This window comes from Convolutriloba macropyga, chromosome 7 (genome assembly GCF_964194025.1).
Source record: "Convolutriloba macropyga chromosome 7, txConMacr16.3, whole genome shotgun sequence".
Classification (NCBI taxonomy): domain Eukaryota; kingdom Metazoa; phylum Xenacoelomorpha; order Acoela; family Convolutidae; genus Convolutriloba; species Convolutriloba macropyga.
The window spans coordinates 47,579,930-47,607,431 of record NC_134474.1 but is presented as its reverse complement, the minus strand read 5'-3'; the positions used below and the strand labels follow the sequence as shown (position 1 = coordinate 47,607,431).

At 34.9% G+C, this 27,502-nt stretch overlaps 2 protein-coding genes across 2 annotated transcripts; one reads left to right on the top strand and one right to left on the bottom strand.

Moving 5' to 3' along the window:
* Window positions 1-5,879: 5,879 nt before the first annotated feature.
* LOC142342329 (cytochrome P450 2C21-like) lies at window positions 5,880-27,095 on the bottom strand. The gene is made up of 3 exons (XM_075393626.1): window positions 26,902-27,095; window positions 9,140-9,618; window positions 5,880-7,210 (listed from the first exon to the last, which is right to left on the bottom strand). The coding sequence occupies exons 1-3, from the start codon at window positions 26,957-26,959 to the stop codon at window positions 6,233-6,235; spliced, it is 1,515 nt and encodes a 504-aa protein (XP_075249741.1). The 5' UTR covers window positions 26,960-27,095; the 3' UTR covers window positions 5,880-6,232.
* Window positions 14,825-21,206, top strand: LOC142342328 (cytochrome P450 2C30-like). Its single transcript, XM_075393625.1, has 2 exons — window positions 14,825-15,612; window positions 20,039-21,206. The coding sequence occupies exons 1-2, from the start codon at window positions 15,115-15,117 to the stop codon at window positions 21,014-21,016; spliced, it is 1,476 nt and encodes a 491-aa protein (XP_075249740.1). The 5' UTR covers window positions 14,825-15,114; the 3' UTR covers window positions 21,017-21,206.
* Window positions 27,096-27,502: the final 407 nt, after the last annotated feature.

Sequence of the window (27,502 nt, the reverse complement as noted above, 5' to 3'; positions counted from 1 at the left end):
GACTTGAATTCTCGCACAAAAAAGATATGAATAAAATCATCCTTTTCTGAACTATGGCTAGTCATTACTGTCCTTTATGTTAGTGAATTTTGGATTTCCGATATGATAAAGTGTGTTTTTGTCCATCTAACAAAGTTCTTATAAAAAACATATAGAGGGCTCACAATATATTTTCTTTGAGGAAAACATCTAAAACCAGTGCAATAGCACTCAGTTTTGCAATTCTTTGGTAAACTTTTTCATAGGTTTGACCTCCCATGCAAAAGCTGGTCCCGAGTCGAATGATTTTTCTAAAATCTTCCCATTTTGCTGTAAGAGTGGCGTGTAATTATGTCTATGGGGGCAAATTGATGTAAGAGTGGGGCTGCCATGAGTGGATTTTGGGGACTTACCCACTGGCCAAAACTGCGATGTAGGAGTTGGCTGCAATGGGGCGCAATGGGAGATATTTAGACATTTGAGGAAATATTACCCCTCGCTTAAATAGCGATGTAAAACTCGGCTGTAATGGGCTGAAAAATTTTTGAGGAGGACTTTTGAGGAAATACCCACGGCCAAAATTCCGATGTAAGAGTGGGCTGCAATGGGTTCCGCCGGGAGCAGTTTTGGGCGTCCCTGAGGGGTAAATTGATGTAAGATTGAGTGGGTAATTGTAAAATGATGTAAGAATTGGCTGCCAAGACGGTAAATTCAAGTAAGAGTTAGGGGGCAATTTGTTGAGAGGGGGTAAAATGATGCAATAGCCTCAAGCATCGTTGGTTTGTATGCTAAGAAGAACCGGCTGAAGGTATAGAGTTTGTGGGTTCGAGACTCTCAGTTTTCGAGTACTGGGGCTAAAACAACCTAAGATTAGCACTTCAGGGTTAAGATGATGTAGGAGTAAGGGAACAACTTATTTAGAGGTGTTAAAAAGGGTGTGAGAGGGCGGCTGCGAGAGGGGGTAAAAGGACGTAGAAGTGAGGCTGCCAAAAGGGTATAATGATGTAGGAGTGCTGCTGAAATGGGAGCATTTTTTAAGGAAAATGGAGTCAAACACTCAGACATTTTGGGATGCAGTTGGCTGCCAGGGCGGGGGTGGTGAAATCTTGTAAGATTGAAGAGATAAATGATAAAGTGACCCCCAACTCTTAAATTTTTTTAGTCTGTCAAAGGGAGTTAAATGACGTAAGAATTAGAGGGTATTTTCTCCATTATTTCTGACTCTTACATAAGCTTAGCCCCCACGACGGACCAAAAAGATGTAAAAGGAGGCTAATTAGTCTTTTACCGCCCCTCTCTTACATCATTTTATCCCTTGGCAGCCCATTGCTGTCCAAAAATATTTTGGGCGTTTTAAGCTGCATCTTCCTAATAAATCTTCCCATTGCTGCCCTACTTTTACATTCTTTTGAGGTCCATTCGACGCCGGGTCCATATTAAAAAGGTACAATTTTATCTCGCTTAGACACAGAAATAGATTAAACTAAACATGCGTGCTCTATTGCTGTTGTTTGTGTTCGTTAAGAACTTGGATCTAAACTATTCTCTAATATTGTTTTTGTTGTTCAGACCCACTATAGTGGGGAGGACCTATATATTGAACTGGTTTTTTTGTACAGTTAATTTTCACCAATCGATGTAATAATCGTACAGGATTGTGAGTGGCATCATTAGAAAGCTTGTCAAGCTTAAAATTGCAAAATAAAAAGATTAAACTTTGATCAATTTTTGCTAAAACACGATAAAATTTTTAATGATAGTCTCATTAATTTAATTTTTTAAAAAAGAAGAGAGTTCATGAATAGTTTGAACCCACTGTATTGGCAGAAAATTCAGCTAAATTTTTAAATATCTAACTTTTTTCCATTAAAAAAGCTTCAAATATGCCTATTTGCCCGTTTTCTCCAATTTGATCGGCAATAAAAATATGAAAGTTTCTGACATAATCCTAATTGATTCAGATATAGGCTAATTACACCTACAGTAGTTATGAAATTTTTCCGGAATAAGAGTTTTGCGTTTTTTGCTAAACTAAACCAACAATTGGAAAAAATTCAGATTTTCAACAGTTGCGCAGCAATAACAAGGCCATTTTTGGTCTCATCGTTGCTCAACGCAATTAAAGAGATTCCAATTGCATTTTCGGATTGTTCATTTTAATTTTTTTTCATTATCTATGTTCCAGTTAACTCTTCGAAAAATGTTGAGTTTTATGAGTAAAGTTGATGGTTTTTATGGCTCCGACAAAAGGTTCAATTAATTTGTGAGGTTTTGCCAGCATTTGATGTTCTTTTTGTGGTCCTATGATCAAGTCAAAATTAGCAAGTGTCTATTTCGGCATAGCTGGGGCTAATTAAATAACTATTTAATGCTTTTGAGTTGATACATAATAATTTTTTCAATAATATTACTCAATAAGTATTTTGCAATTCATTATTTGTTTTTGATGTAATGACTTTTCAAGTCAAAATAGCTGTTTCGGTAACATTTGGAACAATTTTTATTGCAATGTCAAAATAATGACAGCATAAACAATTTTGGTGTTGTTCTGGAGTTTTATAGATCAAAAATTAATCGGATTCTAATGGGGCGCCGCATATATTTTTGAAACATTTTTTGCATTGTTTTGTTTCTTTTATGTTATTTACATAATAGAATGGTTTCAAATCAAAAGACAATGATTGATCAGTCAAAATTTTAGGTGCAAAGGGGAACATATATAATAATTTGAGCGGAAATCATATGGTTTTTTGGCTGGGGTCCGGCACCATTTGTATAAAATTGATCATGAAATTTTTGGTTCTGCATGTTTGCGGTACCAGTGTATACTTTTTGACGCAGTTTTACCAATGACATGAACAATTGGCTTCCTAATCAGTAACAAACTAAACTATTTATCCTTTCTAAGATGAACGCTTACGGTTGCTATGCCATACGCCTATAACAAAAAGTGTTTTCATTAAAAATAATAGGACTTTGAGATTTGCCAATTTCCAATTTAGCTCTGGAATTTTGCAAAGTTGCATATTTTGAAGTGAATCAAAATGTGGTCTTCAATGCTGTTTTATTCAAACAATTGTTATTGGCGTTGATAATTTTAGTTTTCATAAAGTTTTTTTTGACATTTTCGAGCTTTTGATTATCTATTTTGCTATCTTGTCTGATCATCACATTAATGCACATTAATGGCAAGTAGAATATCAACTTAAAGGCGCTAAAAAGGTCTAATAGATTTTACTAAGTATTTTGATTATTTTTAATATATTAGTTTAATTTGTGGCGTTATTTGAACTTCTTTTTACTAGTGTGACCTTCAAAATGAAAACGGGTGTCAAGGGTTTGGAAAAAAGGTTGTTAACGAAGCCAGTGAATCAATTTAGTTGATAGCTAATTGCTTTTTATTTTTACTGACATTCTGACATTTATTTTTTAATTGTTTTCAAAAAGTGTAAACATTTTTTTTCTAATTTTGACTTTTTTGTCTTCTGTCCATTTGCTAATTAGTCTCAATAAGGACAGGTCCCATATCTTTTTTGGTGGAATGCAAGTCATCTGGTTTAGTTTAATTTTTACCTGATCCTATTTTGAATTTTCGTTGAGTTTTTTTAAAGAAAAAATAGATAGACATTGAGTTTTGGTCGTAAGTAATACTTACCTTTGTTTTTGATTTTGTTGTTTGTCTCGTCTCCTACTCTCATTAATGGCAGGTATACTCGGCCCCTGATGAGTTTTTTTTCATTTGTATAGTTTTAGAGCTTCAAGCGATTTCTTAAATGAATACACCATTTTTTCTTTGAACATTAAATGATTTTTTGAAAGTTGCCTATATCCTCCTCATTTGGTGGAGAAATTAGTCAAAAACTTTGTTGAGCGGGGTCAGAACATTAATTGCGAACGCACATTACCGAGCTTCCTTGTTTCTATATAAACTAAGTAGATCTGAACTATAAACTGAAAATGTTTAAGAACTTTTTATCGTGATTGTTTTGAAAAGATTAAGCCATTTATGCTTTTTTTAAACATCGCGCATTAAATTATTCAATAAACAGAAAAAAGAAAATGTTTTTTTTTCATTAAATAGACGTTTTTGACAAAAAGTATGTTTAGATTGACATTCTTTCGGTGAACATTATACCTTTGTAGCAATTGAAAAAAGGTCAAAGAGGCTAAAACATGTCCTGGAACTTTTTCTTATCGTTTCAAAAAGGTGTACTCTTTTCAATGTTGACGTTGAAAAAGAAAAAGTTTTTATCTGATATATTTTGATGCGCTTTTAGGATTTTTTCTCAAGTATATTGATTATAAAACCCGTCTCAATTATACTGATAATAAAGTTTGTGAAGTTATCTGGGTTAACTGCTAAAATCTGTTGTACTTTCGCTTTGTTTTTCATCAATGTCTTATCTTTTGTCTATTTGTCTCAATTTAGATCACAGAAGTGTATTTGCTCAATTTTGAAAAAATTTACTCATTTTGAAAAACTTTTCCATTTCACTTCCTATAAAATTTGCAAAGAGAGCTTTTTAAATCGATATCCATAAGAAAACAGTTCCAAACATAACACTAAAAATGTTTTTAAATTCCGCTGCTACTCAACATTCCAACAAAATTTTGCTTTTTAATAAAGCAATTAATGGTAAAAATTCTGCTGAAAAATTTGAACGAATTTGGTTTAATATGAGTTTTTAAGCCTTTTTCCCATTATTAAGGCTTTTTGGCAAAAGCTGTTTTAAAATTTCTTGTGTTTTTGGTTGCTTTTTGCTGACGGTTTTGAGTTTTTTTAGCTTCGTTGGCCCATTATGCTTTTTTTGGGCGAACTTACTTTTTGTTTTCGTTTCTGAGCGCTTTAGTTGTAACTTTTTTTTTGTTTTTCACTTCTTTTATTGTGCGAATTTCTGCGCGTCGGTTTGACATGTGTTTGTCTTACGCCTTGTCTGCGTCTTCACTCACGCCATGCCCTGTTTTTTCTTGTTGTGTTTGTTTGAACTTTTGCCTTTCACCTTACTTTAACTCTACTTCACCCCTCACTAAGACATCTCTGACAAGAAAACAGAATATTGAAAAGTTTTGAGAAAGTCAATTGGCTCCATTTCCGATTTCTGATGCCATAGGTTAATAGTTTTTTAAATGTTTTTATAAGTTGTTCCTGTGTGACTGGCACTCAGTTTAGTGCGTCAAAAGGTCAGACCCTAAAAAGCCAAAAAAATTCCAAAACTTCTGGCCAGATATCAAAAAGGCTTCAGAATAAATATGCAATGAAGTTTTCTCAAGTCTTCCTTCAAACGAAAAAAAGATACTGAGAAACTGACAAGGCCTGCTCAAAAGCACCACAAGAAGTGTAGCAATATGCTTCTTCTTCAGCAAATGACAGTTTAAAAATCTTTTTCGTTTCCAAATTAAACCTATGTCAAAGTCAATTGTAAATTATTTTTTGCCAATTAAAGATTTCTTCAGACGGGATCAAATTGGAAATCACATCAGTAAATAGGTCCAGCACGAACACTAACACACATACACACACACACACACACACACACACACACACATATATATATATATATATATATATATATATATATATATATATATACATATGTATGTTTTTTGCGTTTTCTGGACCTGTTTTGGATGCTTTTTAAACTTGGCTATTATTCGAATTTCGACTGGCCATTTCTCGGTGAAGAATTGGATTTACTTGGCAAGACTTTCACGAGTCTGACAAGTTCATTAAAAAGACATGATTGTAGCCTTGAACCAGTACTGAAATTCGACCTGCAATTAGACTTGCCCAGTACTGAAATTCACTTAGCACTAAGTCCGGCTCAAATAATGATGTTTTTATTACAATATATGTTAAAAAAATTTTCTATGACAAAATATAAACTTATCCAGTATGAATTTTAAACAAGATCGAATTTACATATGCAATGATTTTACATAAAAAATTTGGTTACTAAATGTAAGTAAACTGAAATTGTAAGTTTAATTCAATTTTGCAAATTTTATGCAATTTTAACGTCTAAAAATCACGATGTTTAAAAAAATGATAAATTATTTCCGTCGTGATCTACTTGAAAATAAAGTCGCATGCACATCCGCTGTCAATTTTAAAGTTTACAGATTCATATGCTAAGCAGATTTCTCAGGTGTGTAGCACACCAGAAGTATGATTAAGAACTGAATAAGATTAAGATGTTCAAACGTGCTGAAAACACAAAACCCATTGTTACAATTCAATCGGTCTGACAATTATTCACGCATCTCGTGGAATTAGTTTGACATTGAAGTTATGCGGGGCAACCCCAACAAACCCAACTACAGGTGTCAAAGAGGGTTTCTCATGTCCCACCGCTTCTATCTTGAACTTTCTCATAATGGAAGCAAACGCCGTGAACACTTCCATCTTAGCAGCCCCCTCCCCAATGCAAGATCTGGCGCCTATTGAAAAGGGAATCATGCAAGGATGACGCTGAAAGATTCCAGAATCATCCAGAAAGTTCTCTGGATCATAGGAACCTGCATTCTTCCACCGTGTTTCGTCTCTGTAGAGGCAAACCAGGTTGGCAAACATTCTTGTCCCTTTAGGGATTCGATATCCGTGGAAATTTTCGATATCTTCATCTGCGGTGTGATCAAGTGTTGAATAAACGAGAGGATGAAATCGCATGGTTTCATTAATAACTGCCATTGTGTAATGGCACTCATTCTGAACTGACAACGGCACATGAGGTTTTTCAAAACCAACTTTTGATTTCAGCTCCTGGTAAACTTTTTCTTGGACATCTGGGTAATGAACCATGGCTAATACTAGCCAAGAAATTGCATTAGTTGTCGTTTCTTGACCTGCCAAAATCAGATCTGTTATTATGGCGTGAGCAGTTTTCTCGCTTATTGTCGCATCGTTTTCTAGAATAATCTTGTCCCACATGTAGTCTGCAACACATTGGGGTTCACGGTTCTCTGCCTCTTCAACTGAAGTTGGTTTCTTGGCTTGGAAATATCCCATCATCTCGGCTTCAAACTGGGAGCGTAATGAAAGCAATTCTTTTGAAATTGGAAGATGTCTTGCAATGCATAGTGGTAAAACCCAATGTATTCCACTAGGGTTCTGCAGCTCAAATGTTCGTGTTAGGTAGTGAAATATCTCTAAGTATTTTGGGTCGGTGTAGTCGAAAGAATGGTTGAAAATCATTTTGAAGACAACATTGTTCGCCATGTAGCCAATAGCTTGCTAAAACGTTCATTTGATCCAATTAGTTTGATTTAAAAAAACAAATGTAAGGGCCAAGACAAAACGAATTGCAGAAAAGAACTCAAAATGTTGTTGAAAAATGAAAAAAAAAATTCAAAAGAGGGTTAAATAGCTGCTTATAGTGAACTAAAAAAATGCTCATTAACAAGAAAACGTTTCAGAAAGCACATTTTAGGCTGAGAACTCAGAGCTTACAATAAACTTTATTTATCAAGTTCTTCCTGGCAACTTTTCAGGTCAAAAGTTGTGGCATCTGTTCTTCCTTTTCAATTATATTAGATAGAACAAATAAAAGTCTTCTCAAAAAGTCTCCTTTTCTATGTTCCAGTTAAGTTTACAAGTAATATATGGATATCGATTTTCATAGCACAATAATGAATTGAATTAACTGGCTTTTGGATCTATCACATATGATTACTTGGATCTTTACCAGTGGGCCCCACTTCAATATGCCCATTATTGTGATCACTATCCTCATTATTATCCTCCCATTATTGTGCTGCAATTCCATGAGAATCATAATAAGTATATGGAGTTAAGACTTAGCGATTTACCAAAATTTTGCATTCATGTGCTTAAAATCACTGCTTTGACAAAGCTCTCTCTCTCTCTCCCTGTGCGTGTGTGGAACTTCCTTTCTCTTTTCATATTATATATATATATATATATATATATATATATATATATATATATATATATATATATATATATATATATATATATATATATATATATATACATGTATATATATATATATATATATATATATATATATATTCATACATACATATATATATATAAAGATTTTAGGAAAATTTGATAGAAAAATTATCTTAAGAATTATCCTCTTTGTTTTAAAACTTTCAACTGATTTGAAAAGATATTAGAAGAGTTTCTTTGTTTTACTGGGTTTTAAAATTGTGACTCCAGATGACAAATTCTTTAAATTGAGAACCAAATGACAAAAAACGCTTCTTGTTTTCCGAATAATTTCAAAATACTTAAGTTTCTTGGATGCCATACAGAAACCATAGATTTGACCCCGTTGAGGTCAATGCAAGGTGCTTTTAGTGCTTGAAAGTGCAAACCTTGTCCTCAAAACCCTAAAAGTGTATCTAAGAATTTGCCATAAAACGTTGGATGCCATGGATGACATACAGGAATCAAGGATGTGACCTTGTTGAGTTGCATGACTCATATGCTTTAATTGGCACATTCGTGCATTCCAAACTCTCAGTTGGCCGAAAAACTATAAAAATCATGCAAAACTTAGCAATCATGGCAAGATCTTGTAAGGAGCTTCCTGTATGGCCTGTATGGAATCATGTATGGTTCTTGGATATTGTTGTCAAGAAAGGTCAACACGGGTTATCAAAACGGGTCTGAGAAAAACTTTTCTGCTGACAATCTGGATTTTTTTCAAGCTACTTAGATTCCAAGAGAACCAATTAAGAATTCCAGTTTTGGAAATAAATTTTTAAGCTAGTTTTTTAAACAAAATTCTTCATCGCAATAAATTGTGTTGATATTCATGCGGTGTTTTCCAGTTGAGCTGAGTTTTGAATTGAAAAAGCCTTCAAAAAATCGTTTTTGTTTCTAGAGTCTAATATATGAGAAGAGTATCTTGGTTATAGATAAAAGACTTCTTTTGGATTCTGACGTTGATTGGATTCTGATCCTTGGATTCAGATTCTGATCAGATCGGCTTTTGACTCTGATTTAGTACTAAGCAGGGTTTATCAAAGCTCTACCTAAGTCAAGGCTTCTTCAAACTATTCAAAGATTGGATCATATATGATGTCATGCACATCATATGCTACTTTTTGTACCTTCCTTGTATGATTGCTAGGGAATCACAAAATATTTTGCATGATTACGGACTATATATGACTTTGATTGACAACATACCCGCAAACATATATCATCTTTGTTTTCTTGTTTCCCAATGTGTTTGATCAACTTTTCCACCTCCGATTCCACCATTCCACTGTATGAGTTGCGCCCAACACCCATATTTCTGAAAATTTGAGCTGTGATCCTCCTTTTCGCTTTCCATGATTCCCCGGAATCGAATGCCAAGCCCTGGTCTAGCTCATAAATGTTGAAGAACCCGAATACTTTCCTACTGTTAAATCTACTATCAAGGAGGACCTCTTTCATGATGTCAAAGTCATTAATCCAGACATCCCAGACATTGTTAGCCGCTATGGCCAGAGATACCATTGGGCCATACTCTCTGTGAAGTTGTTCCAGCTTTCCTGCCAAGTGTTCGTCCATGGACACACTGAGTAGATTGTTGAAGAGAGGGAGGGCAACTGGTCCAGGGGGGAATTTGGATGGCCTGGATTTGGACCAGAACCAGGCCGTCACTAACCCAGCTGCACCAGCTAGGTAATATTCTGCCATATTGCGTGTCTCTAACAGCAATCAATGTAAGCTGAATGATGTTTGGTTTAAAGCTTAAACCGCTGACAATCTTGACGATAGGCTTGTTTATCATACTTATTATTCGGCCAATAAAGTCTAAAGACTTTGATGTAATTTAACCAACTATTAAAGCTGCAGATTCAACTGTAGATATCAACTCCGTTTACCTTTCAAAGTTGAGCGTAGTTTGATTTGCAAGCGATCTTCAATAAAGTAAAATATCTGTGTTGCCGATTTTTGCGACCAAATCAGCGTTTTTTTCGGGTTTAACCTCTTTCTCCTTAATGTAAACATAGTACCAAAAAATTGATCGCGTGCACATGACGATGAAAAAAAAAACAAAAATTTAAGCGGCCCAAATTGTCAACATCAGTTTATTCTCCATCAAATCCATGTTTATTTTAATTCCATGTTCCCATTAGCTGTTTAGGCCATGTCGATAAAACTAAGCAAACATACAAAATACTAAACTATGAGTCATCTTGAAGGTTTTTGGTTAATAGTATTCTATTTCAGTCTTATAATATTAAAAAATTAAATGTCACTGAACACTCAAAGGCAGACCTTTTGTCAGTTAAAGGACTAAACAAATGAATTCCGCGCGTTTAGTGCAAGTGGCTTTAGTTTGATAACCTTGTTGAAGATCTTTGCTGTCTCTGTGGCATATTTCGCTTTCGGTGGCTCCGCCTGGAATACCTTGATGAACAGTCACCAGTACATTTTATACACCACGGTTGTAAGTTTATCAACATATGCTAGATCAACGGAACGGATCTGATTTAATTGTTTGAAAAAACGCACTTTGAGTATTGGAAATATGAGGCGACGTGAACGGTATTTGTTGTATGATTGTTTCGTTTCCAGAATTTTAATTTTTAATTTTTCATTGATAGCATTTTAATTCTTAATTTTTCATTGATAGCGTTCTCTATTTCTGCAATCTTTTTGCGTTTCCAAATGGAGTGGGTCCTTTTTAATAGAGCTATTCAAGTTTCCTCACTTGCTCCATAGAAATCACAGTCCCTTTGACGCGTCTCTTTGTCTTTCTTCTTGTACCTTTCATGAATTCTCGGTTTTCTCGTTTTATCTCTTTTGACTCATATCTTCTTCCTTATTTTTCGTTTCTTCCTTATTTGCTGTTGTTTTTTTGTTTTGGAGTTGACTGTTCTTTCACGTTTTTTTTCATTGCTAAACTGTTCAAGAACCTTTTTGCGTGAGTTTTACAAACCAGGTCGGCTGATATATCAAGGTCACTCAAGATTTTGGAATTCATTTTATGTGGGTTTATGTAAATTGTACAAAAAACTTGTTAGCTCTACTCCTTGGAGCTCATCGTCAATATGGAAGTGATTAGTCTATTCAGTGCTAGATAAACTATTGGATTTAAAAATTTCCTTTAAAAAAATGCTGCTCTTTTTGTTTTGTTTTCATTCCCCACTTTCAGTTTTATCATTATTTCAAATACTGACTCTTTCCATTTTTTCCTTATTGGCACTATTTCACTGTCGTCGCTAAAAGACTATTCGATTATTACAGAGTCTAAATCATTTGTTGCATTGCCGCTACTCTTTTTTTCCTGATCAATCTATCAGTAACCACATTAGTGTCTGCGTTTTGTCTTTTATTCTCATTGTTTTCTTCAAAATTCGGATTAGTTTTTTTGTAGGAGTGCTAACTGAGTTTCTTTCTGCTGATAAGTTGGTTTATCCAAAGATTCTTCTTTGGTTGGGTTTGTTGAATTGATCATTCTTTAAGGATCAAAACGAACTCCTCTTAATGCCCTAAATGGCCTTTAAGCAAATGTAACACTAGAATCGTAAAGCCCACAGGAGTTCTAATTTTTTGGATAAAATATTTCGCTTTTTCGTCAGACTGATTCCTTCAATAATAATAGTTGAAAAGAATTCTCCTGATATTTTAGTAGCTGCTTGTTTACTGGAGCATTTTCATTTATCACATTGAGCAAACATTCACCAAAATGTTTTTAAAACTGGTGCTTCTTTGAGAAACTTTCTGGAGTTGCTCCCGGACAGCGCGAGCATTTGTTTTAGCATACACAATTCTTTCGCTATCATCTGTCAAGTTTTTATAACCACTTTGAAGGAAGGTAGATAAAACAATTGTTGGACCTGGTTGTACAATATTTGAAAAGTAACGCAAGGACTGTGCCGTTTTTGGATCTAGCTCAAAAATGAGGGTCTAAAAAGGTTGTTTTGCTGCAAATTCATAGCTTTCTTCAACAAATATTTGTTGTCTAACTGTTTTCCAACATAGGTGCTGTTTGTTTTTAAGCGAATTGAACAAATTAAAACGGGTTGTGTTCAGATCAATTGTTTTTGACCATTTAGTCTGCTGAAATAAGTTTTGCATAACATAATTCACAATAACGTTTCTATGGCGTCCGCGGTTGCCAGTTTTGAAAATTCTTTGTCCCTTGAAATATTTTCCACAAGAATCGTCAATCACGAGTTTTCAAATGAGCTAGGTAAAAATTTGTTACTTATACGCTCTATTGTGCTAAACTTTAGTTGCTCATGTTGGTAGAAGTAGTAGAAAAAAACTCAGAACTAGTAAAAATGAATTTATTAATATCATTTGAAATATAAATTCTGTTGATCTACAACACGAAGGATTACAATCAACCATAAAAAATATATCGCTAGTGGACAATTTTTGTTCATAGCTTTGTATTTGGAGGAGCGTAGCCAACAGTGCATGAAAGCAATGAAAACCAAAATGTTGAATCGTCACGATCGGGTTTAGAAAACAAGCCTGTTTAATGAAAATACAATAAAAAGGTATTATTACAATTTGAGTAAATTGAACGACTTTGCAACGTGGTAGGCGAGAATTACAATGCTTCTACAAATCTACAAATGCCTCTTGTGATCTTCCTCATCAGAAACCGAAACTTTCGAATCCCCGGCAGTAGCGGATTCCATCTGGTCTTCCACAACACTCACCTGAAAAGGAGACAATCGCAAAATCGAATTGGCACTCAGATGTTTAAATTTATATTGCGTTTTTGTTATCCTTTCTTTCAGTCAAAAGAATTCATAAGTATTATATCTGGAGTCTTTATCGTCTTTTTTAAGTCATTTTATGATATGCCTACATGCCATAACCACTTCCATAGTAGACAACAGAATCTACGTTGCCATAAGTAGTATAATTGGAGTCTTTATTGTCTTTTTTATAATACTTAGTAGTTTGCCTGCACTAGACTCTACGTTGCCGTCAGTGACAAACATTTTAATTTGATCAAGGACAGTGTCATCGTCCAGAGGTACCTGAACTAGTATTGGCCACTTGGGATTAGCTAAAGATATTGGTTTCAATTTCCTCATTTCCTGTTGCAACAGGGTGGCTTATTTGGAAAAATTCAAGTAATGAAATATGTTTCTTCAGTGCCTCAATTTCCTCAGTGTTGCAGAGAATCTGTTGTTTTCACAGAGTATTCTGTCCCGTGATCCTTTTTTCTGTTCTTTTAATTATGTCAATTTCAACTGATTATCATTCGTTATGTAACTGCACACTGTAACACTTGAAGATAATTTCACTAGAAGAACTGGAGAAGCCGCCTTCTCTACTCGACGCTTCATTAGATGGCAGTCTGATCCAACCGAAATACCACTGTGCTTTCGTTTTTGCTCATTGTTTCCTCGTTGTTTGAAGTGATTCTGTATTCTCTTTCCGTTGTTAAAAAATTCCGTATTGGTAACTAAAGTTTAATTGCGACAAAGATTTGTGATAGAAACAAGTACAGATTAGTGCCGCTGTTCCAAGACAAACCTTGTCAAAATTTAGTAAACAACTAACTCACTAGCGGAAAGTAAATTGTAGGAAACTGGCGGAAGGAAAGAATTGTGTCCGAATAAATATTTGAAAGAAGCGATAACTTTATTTTTATTAAACTAGTTTTTTGTAACAAGACCAGTTTTTATAACAATATTTTTTTGTTTCAGCCTTCCAAGAAACTGAAAATAAATTTTTTTGAACGTCTTCACAAAAACGAAAAAGAGCCATTCCCGTGATATGACCCAAATATTCGTTTGTTTGTAGCCAGGGTAACACACAGAAGTATCCAGGGTCTTTAGGACTGTATTCTGCTATAAAACCCCGATGCGTCATGGAGTATTGCATCCAGTCGAATTATTTTGAACGATTTGAAGTAATTGTTTAGCGATGATTTATCGATTCCAATTACACCTCCTAACAGTCTGAGTTTCAATATTTACTCCAAATAATTATCATGATCACGGTATTGAGAGTCAGCCAAAAAATACAAACCTTTCATCATATTTTGGATAATTGTTCCTTATCTGCAGGTAAATTTCAAGAAAAATTTTCAGATCTATGGTTGCCATCGTTTTGGCCATCCCTTCCACCAAATAACTTTCTGACAAAATGAATCTTAATTATCAAAATTTTACCTCCTAGGATATCCTCCCCCTCCTGGATGATTATTTTCCGACAATAGGCGTGCCACGCAAGTACATGTAGCGAAAATACAACTCTTTTAACTTGAAGGATCACCCATATCTAGCTCACAAACTAGAATGGCTCACTAATAGTGCGAAGTATATATACCAACAATAAGCCTTCCAGACAAATACCTGTAGCGCAATTACCAGTTTCTTAGCATAAAAGGTCTCCCCTGCGGGATCAGTTATATCCCTATACCAAAATGATCTCGAAGGATATCCCCATCTTCCCGCTTATATATCATACTACTTTTGTACATTGAAATATTGCAACTTTTCAACTTTTTGACCTGGTCACTAGGACGTTGTTTTTCGCGCTCAATAAGTAGTGTCACAAACTCTTGGAAAACTAATGGTTGTCTTGAAAATTGTACGCGATAAAAATTGACAAAAGCTATGTTATACCTAGGCTTCAGAAAAGGCAAAATTTGGAACAATCATACATCAGCGCACTTCACCATACTTCTGAGCTTATTCTTCAGATATTTGTTTGGTATGCTGTCCTTTAATCGTTTAAAGCTGAACAAACCTTCTTTCATAAGTTCTTTAACTTTGGTCAACCTGTGGACTCAGTTTGAGTTAAAGTCTGTTTAATATAGAATCAAATCACAAACGTTGCAGCCTAATCCATATTAGCGGAGTTTAAACCATTTGATTGGCAACAATGGTTACAATAATCAGATATCTGGTACGACACCTAGATTATCAGTTGTTCAGTAAATTTAGTATCTTTTAATATATTTAGAGCATTGAACTGAAGTGACCTTTGAATGATATAACAAGTTGAAATTAAGACCAATCATTCAGACCTTCATCAGAGCGGCTGTCAGCTAAAACATATCAAAGTCTAAAATGATCATTGACTGAATGATAATTTTGCTAAACACTTCAACATCAAGATTTGCTGATTTGTTTGCCCTTTAAAACAAACATTGACCAGCTTCACATAGCTTTTTGTTAAGAACGCGCAATATGGCAGAATATTACCTAGCTGGAGCAGCTGGGTTAGTGACGGCCTGGTTCTGGTCCAAATCCAGACCATCCAAATTCCCCCCTGGACCAATTGCCCTCCCTCTACTCAACAATCTACTCAGTGTCTCCATGGATGAACACCTAATAGGAAAGCTGGAAAAACTTCACAAAGATTATGGACCTATGGTGTCTCTGTCCATAGTGGGCAAAAATATTTGGGATGTATGGGTCAATGACTTTGACATCATCAAGGAGATTCTCTTCGATAGTCGGTTTAACAGTAGAAAGGTCTTCGGGTTTTTCACTTTGTTTGAACTGGACAAGGGCATAGCATTCGATTCCGGAGAGGCATGGAAGGGCAAGAGAAAAATTGTCGTTCAAATCTTCAGGAGTATGGGCGTTGGGCGGAATACATACGGTGGAATGGTGGAATCAGAGGTGGAGAAGTTTATGAAACATATTGAGAAAGAAGACAAGAAGGATGATATATGCTTACGGGTAAACTACTTCTTGAAAATAAAATACTTCCCGCAGAAATTCAAATAGCAAAAACTTCATTAAATAGACTTTTCGATATTGTCCAACAAACAAACCTACAAGACCAAAGAAAATTCAGAATAATCGGAGACGTTCAAATTAAAGTTAATAATCGTACATATGATTTTTCTCTCACAAAAAATGTAAATCAAAATGGAGTCAAAATTCAATTATAAGAAACTTTGTTCGGAAATGGAATAAACGTCCAAGAGTTCTAAGAAAGGAAAAATCAAAGAAAATATTTAAAAAAGAATCAAAGGAACAGATGCAAAAAAGACACGAAGGAGTTCCAATGGACAAAAAAATTGAAGGCTTTAAAAGTTTATTTTCATAACATAATTCACGAGAACTAGAAACTGAACCTTAGTTTTTATTGTTATTATGTTTAGTTATTCAAGGGAAAGATGTAGTATGTTTGATTCATAATATGTAACTTTAACCTTGGGGTTATTCGAATTTACATGTTTGAGATTTTTTTAAAGCCACTCTAAACAGTCACAAAAATTTCTCATGCAACATTAGGAATCATTTCCTGTAAAAAGGGTTGCTTTATAATTTGTATGAAAAACATTAAGCAACATATAAATCAAAATTTTCACAAAATTGAGGATCGTTTGTCAGCAAAAGTGAAGCAATCTTGGACAATTTAGGCCTACGTAGGATCCTACAATGAGTTCTGGTTATTTTGCTTTATTGTCCAGCTCCAAAGATAATGATGAACATTACAAAACCAGCAAAAAACTTAAGCAATTTAATGCATTTTATCGTAGATTGTGTAGAGAAGCGTTTTCTGTACAGAGAGAATTTATGCCTTCACCCTATCATAAATTTGAAGATTGACCGTCATAGACAGTTTCACATTTTAAACTTGGACAAGCTTATTAGCTCAAAAATTTTTCATCTTTCAGAAATTTTTCGAGAACCTTTTTTAAAATAAAAAAAATTTTGAAAGAAAAATGGTTGAAAATTTAACACTATGCAAAAGCAAATCAATGAAATTTTTGAGCTCGAGCTATTTGAGGTGAACAATTGTTTATCGAAAAAGCTATCCTTGAATCAAACGACATTCAAAACAAACCGATCAATTTATATCACAATGGTGTTGGACACAATATCAAAAAATTCCGGAATGATTGCTGTAGGTGCAAAAATGCTAATTGAATGAAACAAGGCGGCTCGGTAATGTGCAATCGCACATAAGGTGCCGACCCCGCTCATCCACAACTTTGGCATAATTGTCTACCAAATGAGGAACAGATGGAAAAACACAAAAAATTCAAGTATTTTTCAAAAAATACTGGTGTATGAACGAAAAGATCGCCTACAAAGCAAATAACTCAGTGGAGTAAAAAATGATTCATTAGGTTGATGAGATATGCCAATATTAGGAAAGCGGGCGAAGACGAACGGCAAAATCAAACAACAACAACAAACATTTATTATATCAAATGATTTATAACAAGTCCGTTTTAAAAAACAGAACTTAATAACAAAGTCAAAATAGCGTCAGATAAAACTGAAAATAAACAAAATAACTTGTAATTCACCAGAAAAAAATAGTTATTCACCAGTTCATAATAAAGCTTGGTAAAAATTAGACAAAAAAGAACAGAAAATTTAAAGTTAGAAAATTCGCTGAGTTAGAAAAAGTAATGAAAGCCATTAGGATTCAACTAAAATATCCCATATGGTTTACAATTACCAAAACTTCTTTAGACGGGAATTAAGAACTCTTGGTATTTGATTTTTTATGCAGTTACAAAGAGAAAAACAAATAGACAACAAACTAAAAATCAATTAAAACTTGCCAGAAAATGCTTTGGAAGCCGTAAAGCCATACTTTGGCCCAAAAAATATGTTCGATTGCACCTTCGTCGAAAATCGATAATGTATTATTTGGCCACTCATTATTGAAAATAAGCAACAATTAGACAAAAAAGAACAAAATTCAAAATTATGTAATACTTGTTTTTTTTCGAAAAAAATTTTTTTCCAAAGACATGAACGCCCTTAATTACAAAATGAAAAATTTGAATAAGTTCAACCACTCTTCCAAAGAAAGCCCTTGAATTTTTTAAAAAATTGTGAAATCTAGTAGTATCACAGCCAAAACACCATAACATAAGGCGTAAAACCGCAATAAGGATTACACTTGAATTCAGCAGAAAGAAGGAGCACTCTTTGATTGCTGACACTGAGCTCCAAAATGACCAAACTAAGAGAAAAATGGAGGCAAAGTTCAATAAGCCATTTTTTATTTCAAAATCAAAATGACCATGAGCTTTCACGCAATCAACTAGATAAATTAGTTGTGAGCTAATTATAAAGCCAATAAGACCTATCACTAGTGAGCTTTGATTTGAAATGTTCTGTTATTTAATTAATATAAAAAAGATCAAATTTTTTTAATAAAAAACCGACTGACGACAATCCGAATTATTTTTGGATTGTAACGGTCCAAGAATGGTACAGAACTAGTTCTGCTAATGCTGATTGTCCATTAGGAATATTTAATATTTGGAATGTCATTGATATAGATTTTCTGTTAGTTAAAAAATCAGAAATAAATGCTGCGTTTTTGATATTCAACGAATAAAGTTAGCAAAAAACGGCAAATTTTTATTTACAGAGCACTCTCAACGGAAGTTGAAGTGGAATTAGCCCCCTTTTCAGTCTACAAAGATTGTGTTAGTGGTGTTTGGGTGTGCACTTCCTGCAAATTTAATCAGAGTGGACTAAAGGAACTTATTTCGTGCTGTTTTTGATGAAAAAGTCTGAATTTTGTGAAATATTTAGCCGGAATTTGTGACAAAAAAAAATTCAATGAAAATAACCGACAATATATTTTGTTTTTAAACGTAAAATCAACAACATTTTCCTGAAAAATTTTATTAAATTTTATCAAATGTGCAAAATTTTAGTCGAAAATTCCGAAAAAAGGTGAATGAAATCACGGAATTCACTCTATTTGCTCGAAAGTTTAAACCTCGATATCTCCCTGTCAAAAACGAAAATCAAAAAAATCTTTTTAATTCCACATTCTACGCTGGACAAGCTTTCTAAAGATACCAGTCTCAACTCTCTACGATTAATATATCGATCGGCCAAAAATGACTGAACAAAAAAAACCCATTTGAGTATATAGTTCCTCCCCCACTCAAGAGGGGTCGGAACAATGAAGTGGGGCGTATGAGATAGGACATTATATGGAAAAACAAAAAAAAAACAATAAACAATTTGAGCACCAGATTGCAAACAAAGTCAATGCCAATTCGTCCAGTTAGATCTGGGAACATATGATGTTGATCGTTTAACACAAATGGTAAATCCTTAAGTCTGATAACAGCTGCTTTATTTGCTAATGTGGACGTTTACACTTGCAGATTCTACTTGTTGCTAAATAGTTTGGATCAAAGAGGATTAGATTCATTTTTTGTTGTTCAATATTCAACGTTTCTTATTTAGCTAATGCCGGCGGCTCTTGCAACCCATAGAGGACAAGCAATAGCAATCTGGACTCAATTCTTTTTAAATTATTTTCATCAAGTGGCAAATATCATTTTTTAAAAGTAATTTCTCACGAGTGTTTGTTGCTATTTTTTATGACCATGCTTAAAGATCCCACTCCTCGTCACAAAATTCCATGCCATCATTGCCACCCTCGGTTTCTAACCAAGATAATTAGCATCTTGGTAATTACACGAAAATGAAAGAAACCTTATTAGTGATAAATTTCAGAAAAGTCCCTTGCAATGCTAATTGAGGATTTAAAAGATAATTAACAGTTTTACATTTTCCCATATCACTGCACACAGGAACAATTAAGTCTCTGAACTGGGTCTGAAGTAGTTACTAAGATAATAGTAACTAAGTCAGTTTATAAAATTTTAGCCCGATTGAATGCTCAAAGTCGTGGGTTTTTATTACGTTTGTCCGTGAATACGAATGACGAAAATCATGTTTTTTCGATCCCTTAGTTCCACGATTAACCTAACCATTTTCCATCCAACAATTTGGTACGTAATTTTGGTTTAAGACTGAGCAGACTCATAAAAAACACATTTGGAGTCGCCTCAACAAAATTTTAAAACTGTTTGGGTACTTTTTCTGGAAAAAGATTATTTTTAATTATTAGATCGATTTTATAAACCGCTTAATTCTGCAAATATGATTTTTGGCGCTGGGATTTTTCACATTCTGCTAGGTGTCCGCAATAATTATTTGAATCATCAACAATGTTTTATTTGGATAGTAAACAAGAACACTAACCAAAATTCGCTCTTGCCTTTTAAATGACATTAAAATTGAAAAAGAATTAAAAATATTGTTTGAAAATTTTCCATATAACCAGCATAATTGTTCTTACAGTTAAATGTTCACTTTTTAGCAACTGGCAGGTTACATGACAAACAACGTGATGTACAAAATGGTCTTCAATAAGACTTTTGACTACAATGATCCAAAGTATCTGGAAACTTTCTACTTCTTAGCCAGGACAGCCGAACTGCAGAATCCTACGGGCATTCACTGGATTCTTCCGACGTGCATTGCTCGTCACATGCCAATCGGGAAAGAACTCCTTTCATTGAGAGCCCAATTCGAACACAAAGTTATGGGCTATTTCCTAGAGACAAAGCCAAACTCAACTCAAGACGCCAGAAATCGAGAACCGGAATGTGTGTCTGATTATATCTGGGACAAAATTTTGATCGAAAACGATCCAACAATCAATGAGAAAGGTGCCCACGGTGTCCTTGTTGACCTGATATTAGGAGGCCAGGAAACAACAACTAATACCCTCTCTTGGCTTGTATTAGTTATGATTCATTACCCAGACATTCAGGAAAATGTTTATCAGGAGCTGAAACCAAAAATTGACCTTGAAAGTCCAATTGTTCCATTATCAGTCCAGAGTAACTGTGACTATACATTGGCAGTTATTAATGAAACTATGCGCGTTTATCCTATGCTCTATTCAACAATTGATCACACCGCAGATGAGGATATAGAAAATTTCCACGGCTATCGCATCCCGAAAGGCACTAGAATGATACCTAACCTAGTGTGCCTTTACAGGGACGAAAAGCGATGGAAGAATGCCGGATCCTTCGATCCAGGAAATTTCTTGGATGAGTCCGGAAAGTTTCAGCGACATCCTTGTCTTATCCCCTTTTCAATGGGTGCTAGATCTTGTCTTGGGGAGGGGTTTGCTAAGATGGAAGTATTCTCGGCATTCGCTTCCATAGTGAGGAAGTACAAAATAGAAGCTGTTGGAGATGAGAAACCCTCTTTGACACCTGTGGTTGGGTTCGTCGGAGTGTCACCTCGTAATTTCAATGTGAAATTGACCCCAAGAGATGCGTGATCAAGTTGAGCTAGACTCAAAACGACTTTAAAAACCTATACTTATGGCCGATAAACAGAGCAACAGAATGTTGTAGTTTGAATCGTTTCTTATGGAGCTTCCCATTAGGAGAGCATTTTTATTTGAAATGATAAGGAATACATTTTCATCAAGGTACATAGCGGACAAAAATTAAACAAATATTTTTAAATATTCTTTAAGCTGACCACAATGTTTATAAAAGACAATAATTCACAGCAACAATAACGATTCCGCTTCATTTATATATGTTGACAAAAATTTACAGCGTTCCAGTGAATAAGCTTAGGAAGATAGTTTTGGAGACCGATATTTAAAAAAGTGGAAGACGTTTGGCCGATAGGACATATAGCCAACAAATAAAAAAAAGAAAATTCAACCGACAAGTCACGAAAAATGAGAAAGTAGATAAGTTAATCTGAAGCTGTGATCGGCAAACTTAAAAGGATATTTTGTAAGAGAACAAATATACTGCACGGTTAATTTCAAATTTTGTAACGAAACGAACTTCTATCGGTGATTGCACCCTTAGAAACCAAGGAGAACGGCCACAGAGAAGCCAAGTGGAGCGCCACCCGACCGCATATCAAAAGATAATGGTCTATCGAACAACTGATTTATCGACCAATGGAATTTTTTGTCTAGTTATGATAAATTTGTGGGCTGAAATTCTCATTTATTACTTGTCGGCGGATCACCCTGTCAACGAGGAGAATTGAACTTCACATTCCTCCACTTTTGTGGTTAAAGGTTTTTGAAGTGTATCTCTTGATTGCAACAACAATAGTCCATTTTACATTTTCGAAAGCAAGCTCAATATCACAATAATAACATTTTTTAAAGTCAAAAAGTTTAACAAATGTGTGGTACAGGTTACTTTCACAGTTTTCATAGTTGACGATCTGAGTAAAACTTTTCTTTGGTCAACAAAAAACTTTTCTTTGGTCAAACGGTTCTCTGGTCAACCGAATGTCAGCATTTAGTATTTAATCGTGAATCTCTTTCAAGATAAGCTTGAAATATTCTCAGTTTTTCAAATAAAGTACAAAAAAGTATATTCCTGAGTAACAACTGGCACCGTAAAACTTTTTAACAATGAGTGGTAAAATATTGAAATACAGCTAATGCTGTATCAACATTCGCTAGCATATGTTGTAATGTATGAGGCTGTAACAACCTTCGCTGACGTATGACGCTATTGCCTGCTACTGTATCAACATTCGCAGATGTATGCCGCCATTGTATGCTGTTGTTTAAATATTCGCTGATGTATGTCGCTATTGTATGCTGGTGTATCAACATTTGCTGATGTACGTCGCAAAAATATGATGCTCCATCAGTGTTCGCTGATGTATTTTGATAAGGTGTGATGCTTTATCATTATTCGTTGAATAATGTCGTTAACGAATGAAGCTGTATAATTATTCGCTGATGAATGTCGCTAATGTTTACATGTGTTAACATTTGATGTTGTATGTCACTTACGTATGCTGCTGTATCAACATTCGCTGATGAATGTCGCTAATGGATGCTGCTGTATCTAGACTTACTGATTCATGTCGCTAAGGTATGATGCTGTATCTATATACTTTGATTAATGCCCCTATTGTGTGATATTGTGTCAATACTTGCGGATGTATGTCGCTAGTGTATGCTGCTGTATCAACATTTGCTGATGAAAGCCGCTGATGTTGACGTGTTAACATTTGCTGATGTTTTTCAATAAAGCATTATGCTGTATTAACATTTGCTGATGCATGCCTCCAATGTGTTATGCTGAATCTACATTTGCGGATGTACGTCGCTAATTTATGTTGATGTATCAGGATTTGATGATGAAAGCCGCTGATGTTGACGTGTGTTAAAATTTTCTGATGTCTGTCGCTCAATTATGATTCTGCATCGACAAATGCTGATGAATACCGCTAATGTATTCGGCTAAATCTACATTTGCTGATTCAATTCGCTAAAGTGTGATTCTGTATAAAAAGTCTCTGATAAATACCGCTAAAGTGTGATCTTGTGTCAACACTTGCCCACATTTGATATATATAGCTAATGTTTGCTGCTGCTGTATCAAAATTTTCTGATGAAGGCAGCTGATGTTGACGTGGGTTAACATTTGCTGATCTTTGTCGCTAAAGAATGATGCTGTATTAACATTCGCTGATGAATGCCACTGATGGGTTATGCTTTGTCACCAATTACGGATGTATATCGCTAATTTTTGTTGATGTATCAACATTTGTTGATGAAAGCCGCTGACTTTGACGTTTGTTAACATTTGCTGAAGTCTGTCGCTCATTTATGACGCGTTATCAACATTTGCTGATGAATACCGCTAATGTATTTGGCTAAATCTACATTTGCTGATTCAATTCGCTAAAGTGTGATGTTATATCAAAATTTTCTTATAAATGCCGCTAAAGTGTGATCCTGTGTCAACACTTGCGGATATATGATATATATAGCTAATGTATGCTGCTGTATCAAGAATTGCTGATTCATAGCCGCTGATGTTGGCGTGTGTTAATATTTGCTGATATTTGTTGCTAGAGAATGATGCTGCATGAAACTTTGCTAGTGCAAACCGCTAATGTGTTATGCTTTGTCAACATTTGTGGATGTATGTTGCTAATGGATGTTGATGTATCAAATTCGCGGACGAAAGCGGCTGATGTTGACGTGTTTTAACATCTGCTGACATATTTCGCTGATTTATGATGCTGTATCAATATTTGCTGATGAATACTGCTAATGTATTCGGCTAAATCTACATTTGCTGATTCAATGCGCTAATTTGTGATATTGTGTCAACACATGCGGATACATGTCTCAAACTCATGCTGCTGTATCAGCGTTTGCTGATGAATGCCGCTAATGTTGACGAGTGTTAACGTTTGCTGATGTCTGTAGCTAATTTATGACGCGGTATCAACATTTGCTGAAGAGTACCGATAATGTATCCGGCTAAATCTACATTTACTGATTCAATTCGCTAATGTGTGATGCTGTATCAAAATTCTCTGATAAACGTTGCTATTGTGTGATATTGTGTCAACACTTGCGAATGTATGTTGCTAATGTATGCTGCTGTATTAGCATTTGCTGATGAAAGCCGCTGATTGTTGACGTTTGTTAACATTTGCTGATGATTTTCGTTAAAGATTGATGCTGTATTAACATTTGCTGATGCATGCCGCTAATGTGTTATGCTTTGTCAACATTTACGGATGTATATTGCTAACTTATGTTGATGTATCAATATTTGATAATGAAAACCGCTGACTTTGACGTGTGTTAACATTTTCTGCAGACTGTCTCCAAATTATGATTCTGTATCAACAATTGCTGATGACAACCGCTGAATGTATTCGGATAAACCAACATTTATTGATTCGATTTGCTAATGTCTGATGCTGTATCGATTTTCTCTGATAAGTGCCGCTATTGTGCGATACTGTTTCGACACTTGCCGATGTATGTCGCTAATGAATGCTGCTGAATCACCAATTGCTGATGAAAGCCGCTGATGTTGACGTGTGTTAGCATTTTTTAATGTCTGTTGCTAAATTATGATTCTGCATCAACAATTGCTGATGAATACCGCTATTGTATTCGACTAAATCTACTTTTGCTGATTCAATTCGCTAATGTGTGATGCTCTATCAAATACGTCAAACGATGCCGTATTAACCAATGCTGATGCATGCCGCTAATGTGTTATGCTTTGTCAACACGTGAGGATGTTTGTTGCTAATGTATGTTGTTGTATTCGCTGCTGAAAACCCCTGATGTTGAACTGTGTTAACACCTGCTGATGTTTGTTGCTAAAGAATGGTGCTGTATTAGTGTTCATGATGAATGCCGCTAATATGCAATGCTTTGTCAACACTTGCGGATGTATGTCGGTAGTTTATGTTGTTGTATAAACATTCACTGATAAAAGCCGCCGATGTTGACGTGTGTTAACATTTTTTGATGTCTGTTACTATATTATGATTTTGCGTCAACAATTGCTGATTAATACCGCTATTGTATTCGACTAAATCTACATTTGCTGATTCGCTATTGTGTGATCCTGTATCACAATTCTCTGATAAATGCCGCTAATGTGTGATATTTTGTCCAGATTTTCGGATGTATGTCGTTAATGTTTCCTGCTGTATCAACATGTGCTGATGAAAGCCGCTGATGTTGGCGTTTGTTAAAATTTGCTGATTTTTGTCGCTAAAGAATGATGCTGTATTAACGTTTGCTGATGCTTGCTTCTAATGTGTTATGCTTTGTCAACATTTGCGGATGTATGCTGCTAATGTATGTTGAGGTATCAACATTCACTGATGGAAGCCTGTGATTTTGGCGTGTGTTAAACTTGGCTGATGTTTGTTGCTAAAGAATGATGCTGTATTAGAATTCGCTAATGAATGCCGCTAATATGCTATGCTGTATCAACATTTGCGGATGTGTGTTGCTATTATATGTTGATGTATCAACATTCGCTGATGAAAGCCGCTGACTTTGATGTTTGTTAACATTTGCTGAAGTCTGTCGCTCATTTATGACGCGTTATCAACATTTGCTGATGAATACCACTAATGTATTCGGCTAAATCTACATTTGCTGATTCAATTCGCTAAAGTGTGATGTTGTATCAAAATTTTCTTATAAATGCCGCTAAAGGGTGATCCTGTGTCAACACTTGCGGATATATGATATTAATAGCTAATGTATGCTGCTGTATCAAGAATTGCTGATGATAGCTGCTGATGTTGACGTGTGTTAACATTTGTTGATGTTTTTCACTGAAGAATGATGCTGTATTAACCTTTGCTGATGCATGCCGCTAAAGTGTTATGCTTTGTCAACATTTGCGGATGAATGTTGCAAATGTATGTTGATGTATCAACATTTGCTGATGAAAGGCGCTGTCGTTGACGTGTGTTAACAATTGCTGATGTCTATCGCTAATTTATGACGCGGTATCAACTTTTGCTGATGAAAAACGCTAATGTATCGGGTTAAATCTACATTTGCTGTTTCAATTCGCTAATATGTGATGCTGTATCAAAATTTTCTGATAAATGCCGCTAAAGTGTGATATTGTGTCAACACTTGCCGGTACATGTAGCTAATGTATGCTGCTCTATCAGAATTTGCTGATGAATGCCACTAATGTGTGATGCTGCATCGACATTTGCGGACGTATGTTGGTAACGTAGGTTTACTGTATAATCATTCGTTGATATATATCGCTAATGTGTGCCTCTGTTTCATCAATCACTTATATAGGTCGCTGACTTATTTGGTCAATTAAACAATTTTTCTCTTGTGTACAATATAGCTAAGATAATTTTTTTAGGGATTATTTACGACATTTATCTACAATAAATGCTAAACACAGTAGTCGGCACAGTTTTTGTCAATTTTTTTTTCAAAAGCACCAAAATTGTGGGAGAATGTACATTTATAATCAGAAAGAATGATAAAATGTTAGTCTGTTAAGAAATGCACTTGAGTGGTAAAAACTCATTTGATTTCTTGGTAATTTCAGGACAATACATGGTATTTGGCTATGGAATTTTCATGAGATTAATGTTTAAGTAAATTTCAAGTTTTTTCAGTCAATTATTTGTCTATTTTTTTTATCATATTTTGAAGATTTTTCCTATTCGCACGCTACGAGAATTTATATTAGATCGGTTGTTGACCTCGAAGATCCGTAATTGGGAACCCAATCAAACTTTAAAGCTCAATCAAATAACTAACGCTTTACGATATGACAATCAGTGCTCTGTTTGGCGATAAGTTGTGTCAAAAACGAGGATAAAAGAGGATCGGAACATAGGTAAACAAACGCCACATACCTTTGTTGATTGATGTGAAAATTATGCGAAGATTATAATAATTCAGTACATTCAACATGAGAACTTTTGGCAATAAAAAAGATTTTGAATTCAATTATGTCATGAACTTTTCCAGTCAGTCAAATTTGTGAACAAAAATGATAAAATTAACCAGGACACTGCCAAATTCAATTTTCAGATCGTTTTTGTCGGGACGTTTTCTTTGGGTGATTATGCAAATCGGTTATTGTGCATTTTATTACCGGCTTAAGGCGTGTGTCATTGGTTTATGACATGAAGGGAGAGGAAAGATAGTAACTCTAATTTTCACTTACATTGCGTGCATTTGGATGAATATTTTCACCCAATGTGCACGCTACAAGACTTTAACTTATGTTGCGTTCAATTATAACGGCTTTGCATAACTGAGGAATTATTTGCACTATAGTGACCATAAGTGAATGGCAAAACATGGAAAAAGGCGATTCCCTGCTTGAGAGTCCTTGGACGGCTAAATGTGTTCCAGTGTTTGACGCTTGACTTGCTCCAAAATCGAGCGTCACGCTCTCAAATATTTGGAGCACTCTTCTATTTTAAGAAATTTGCATTTTGTATTTGCAAA

Bases quoted from the DNA above. Each gene is read 5' to 3' on its own strand.
- LOC142342328 (XM_075393625.1), top strand. From the start codon at position 15,115: ATGGCAGAATATTACCTAGCTGGAGCAGCTGGGTTAGTGACGGCCTGG. The intron at 15,613-20,038 runs GTAAACTACTTC...TTCACTTTTTAG, and splicing joins AGGATGATATATGCTTACGG to CAACTGGCAGGTTACATGAC.
- LOC142342329 (XM_075393626.1), bottom strand. From the start codon at position 26,959: ATGTTGAATGTACTGAATTATTATAATCTTCGCATAATTTTCACATCA. The intron at 9,619-26,901 runs GTATGTGGCGTT...AATATTACCTAG, and splicing joins TTTCACATCAATCAACAAAG to CTGGTGCAGCTGGGTTAGTG. The intron at 7,211-9,139 runs GTATGTTGTCAA...TGAACGTTTTAG, and splicing joins AAGATGATATATGTTTGCGG to CAAGCTATTGGCTACATGGC.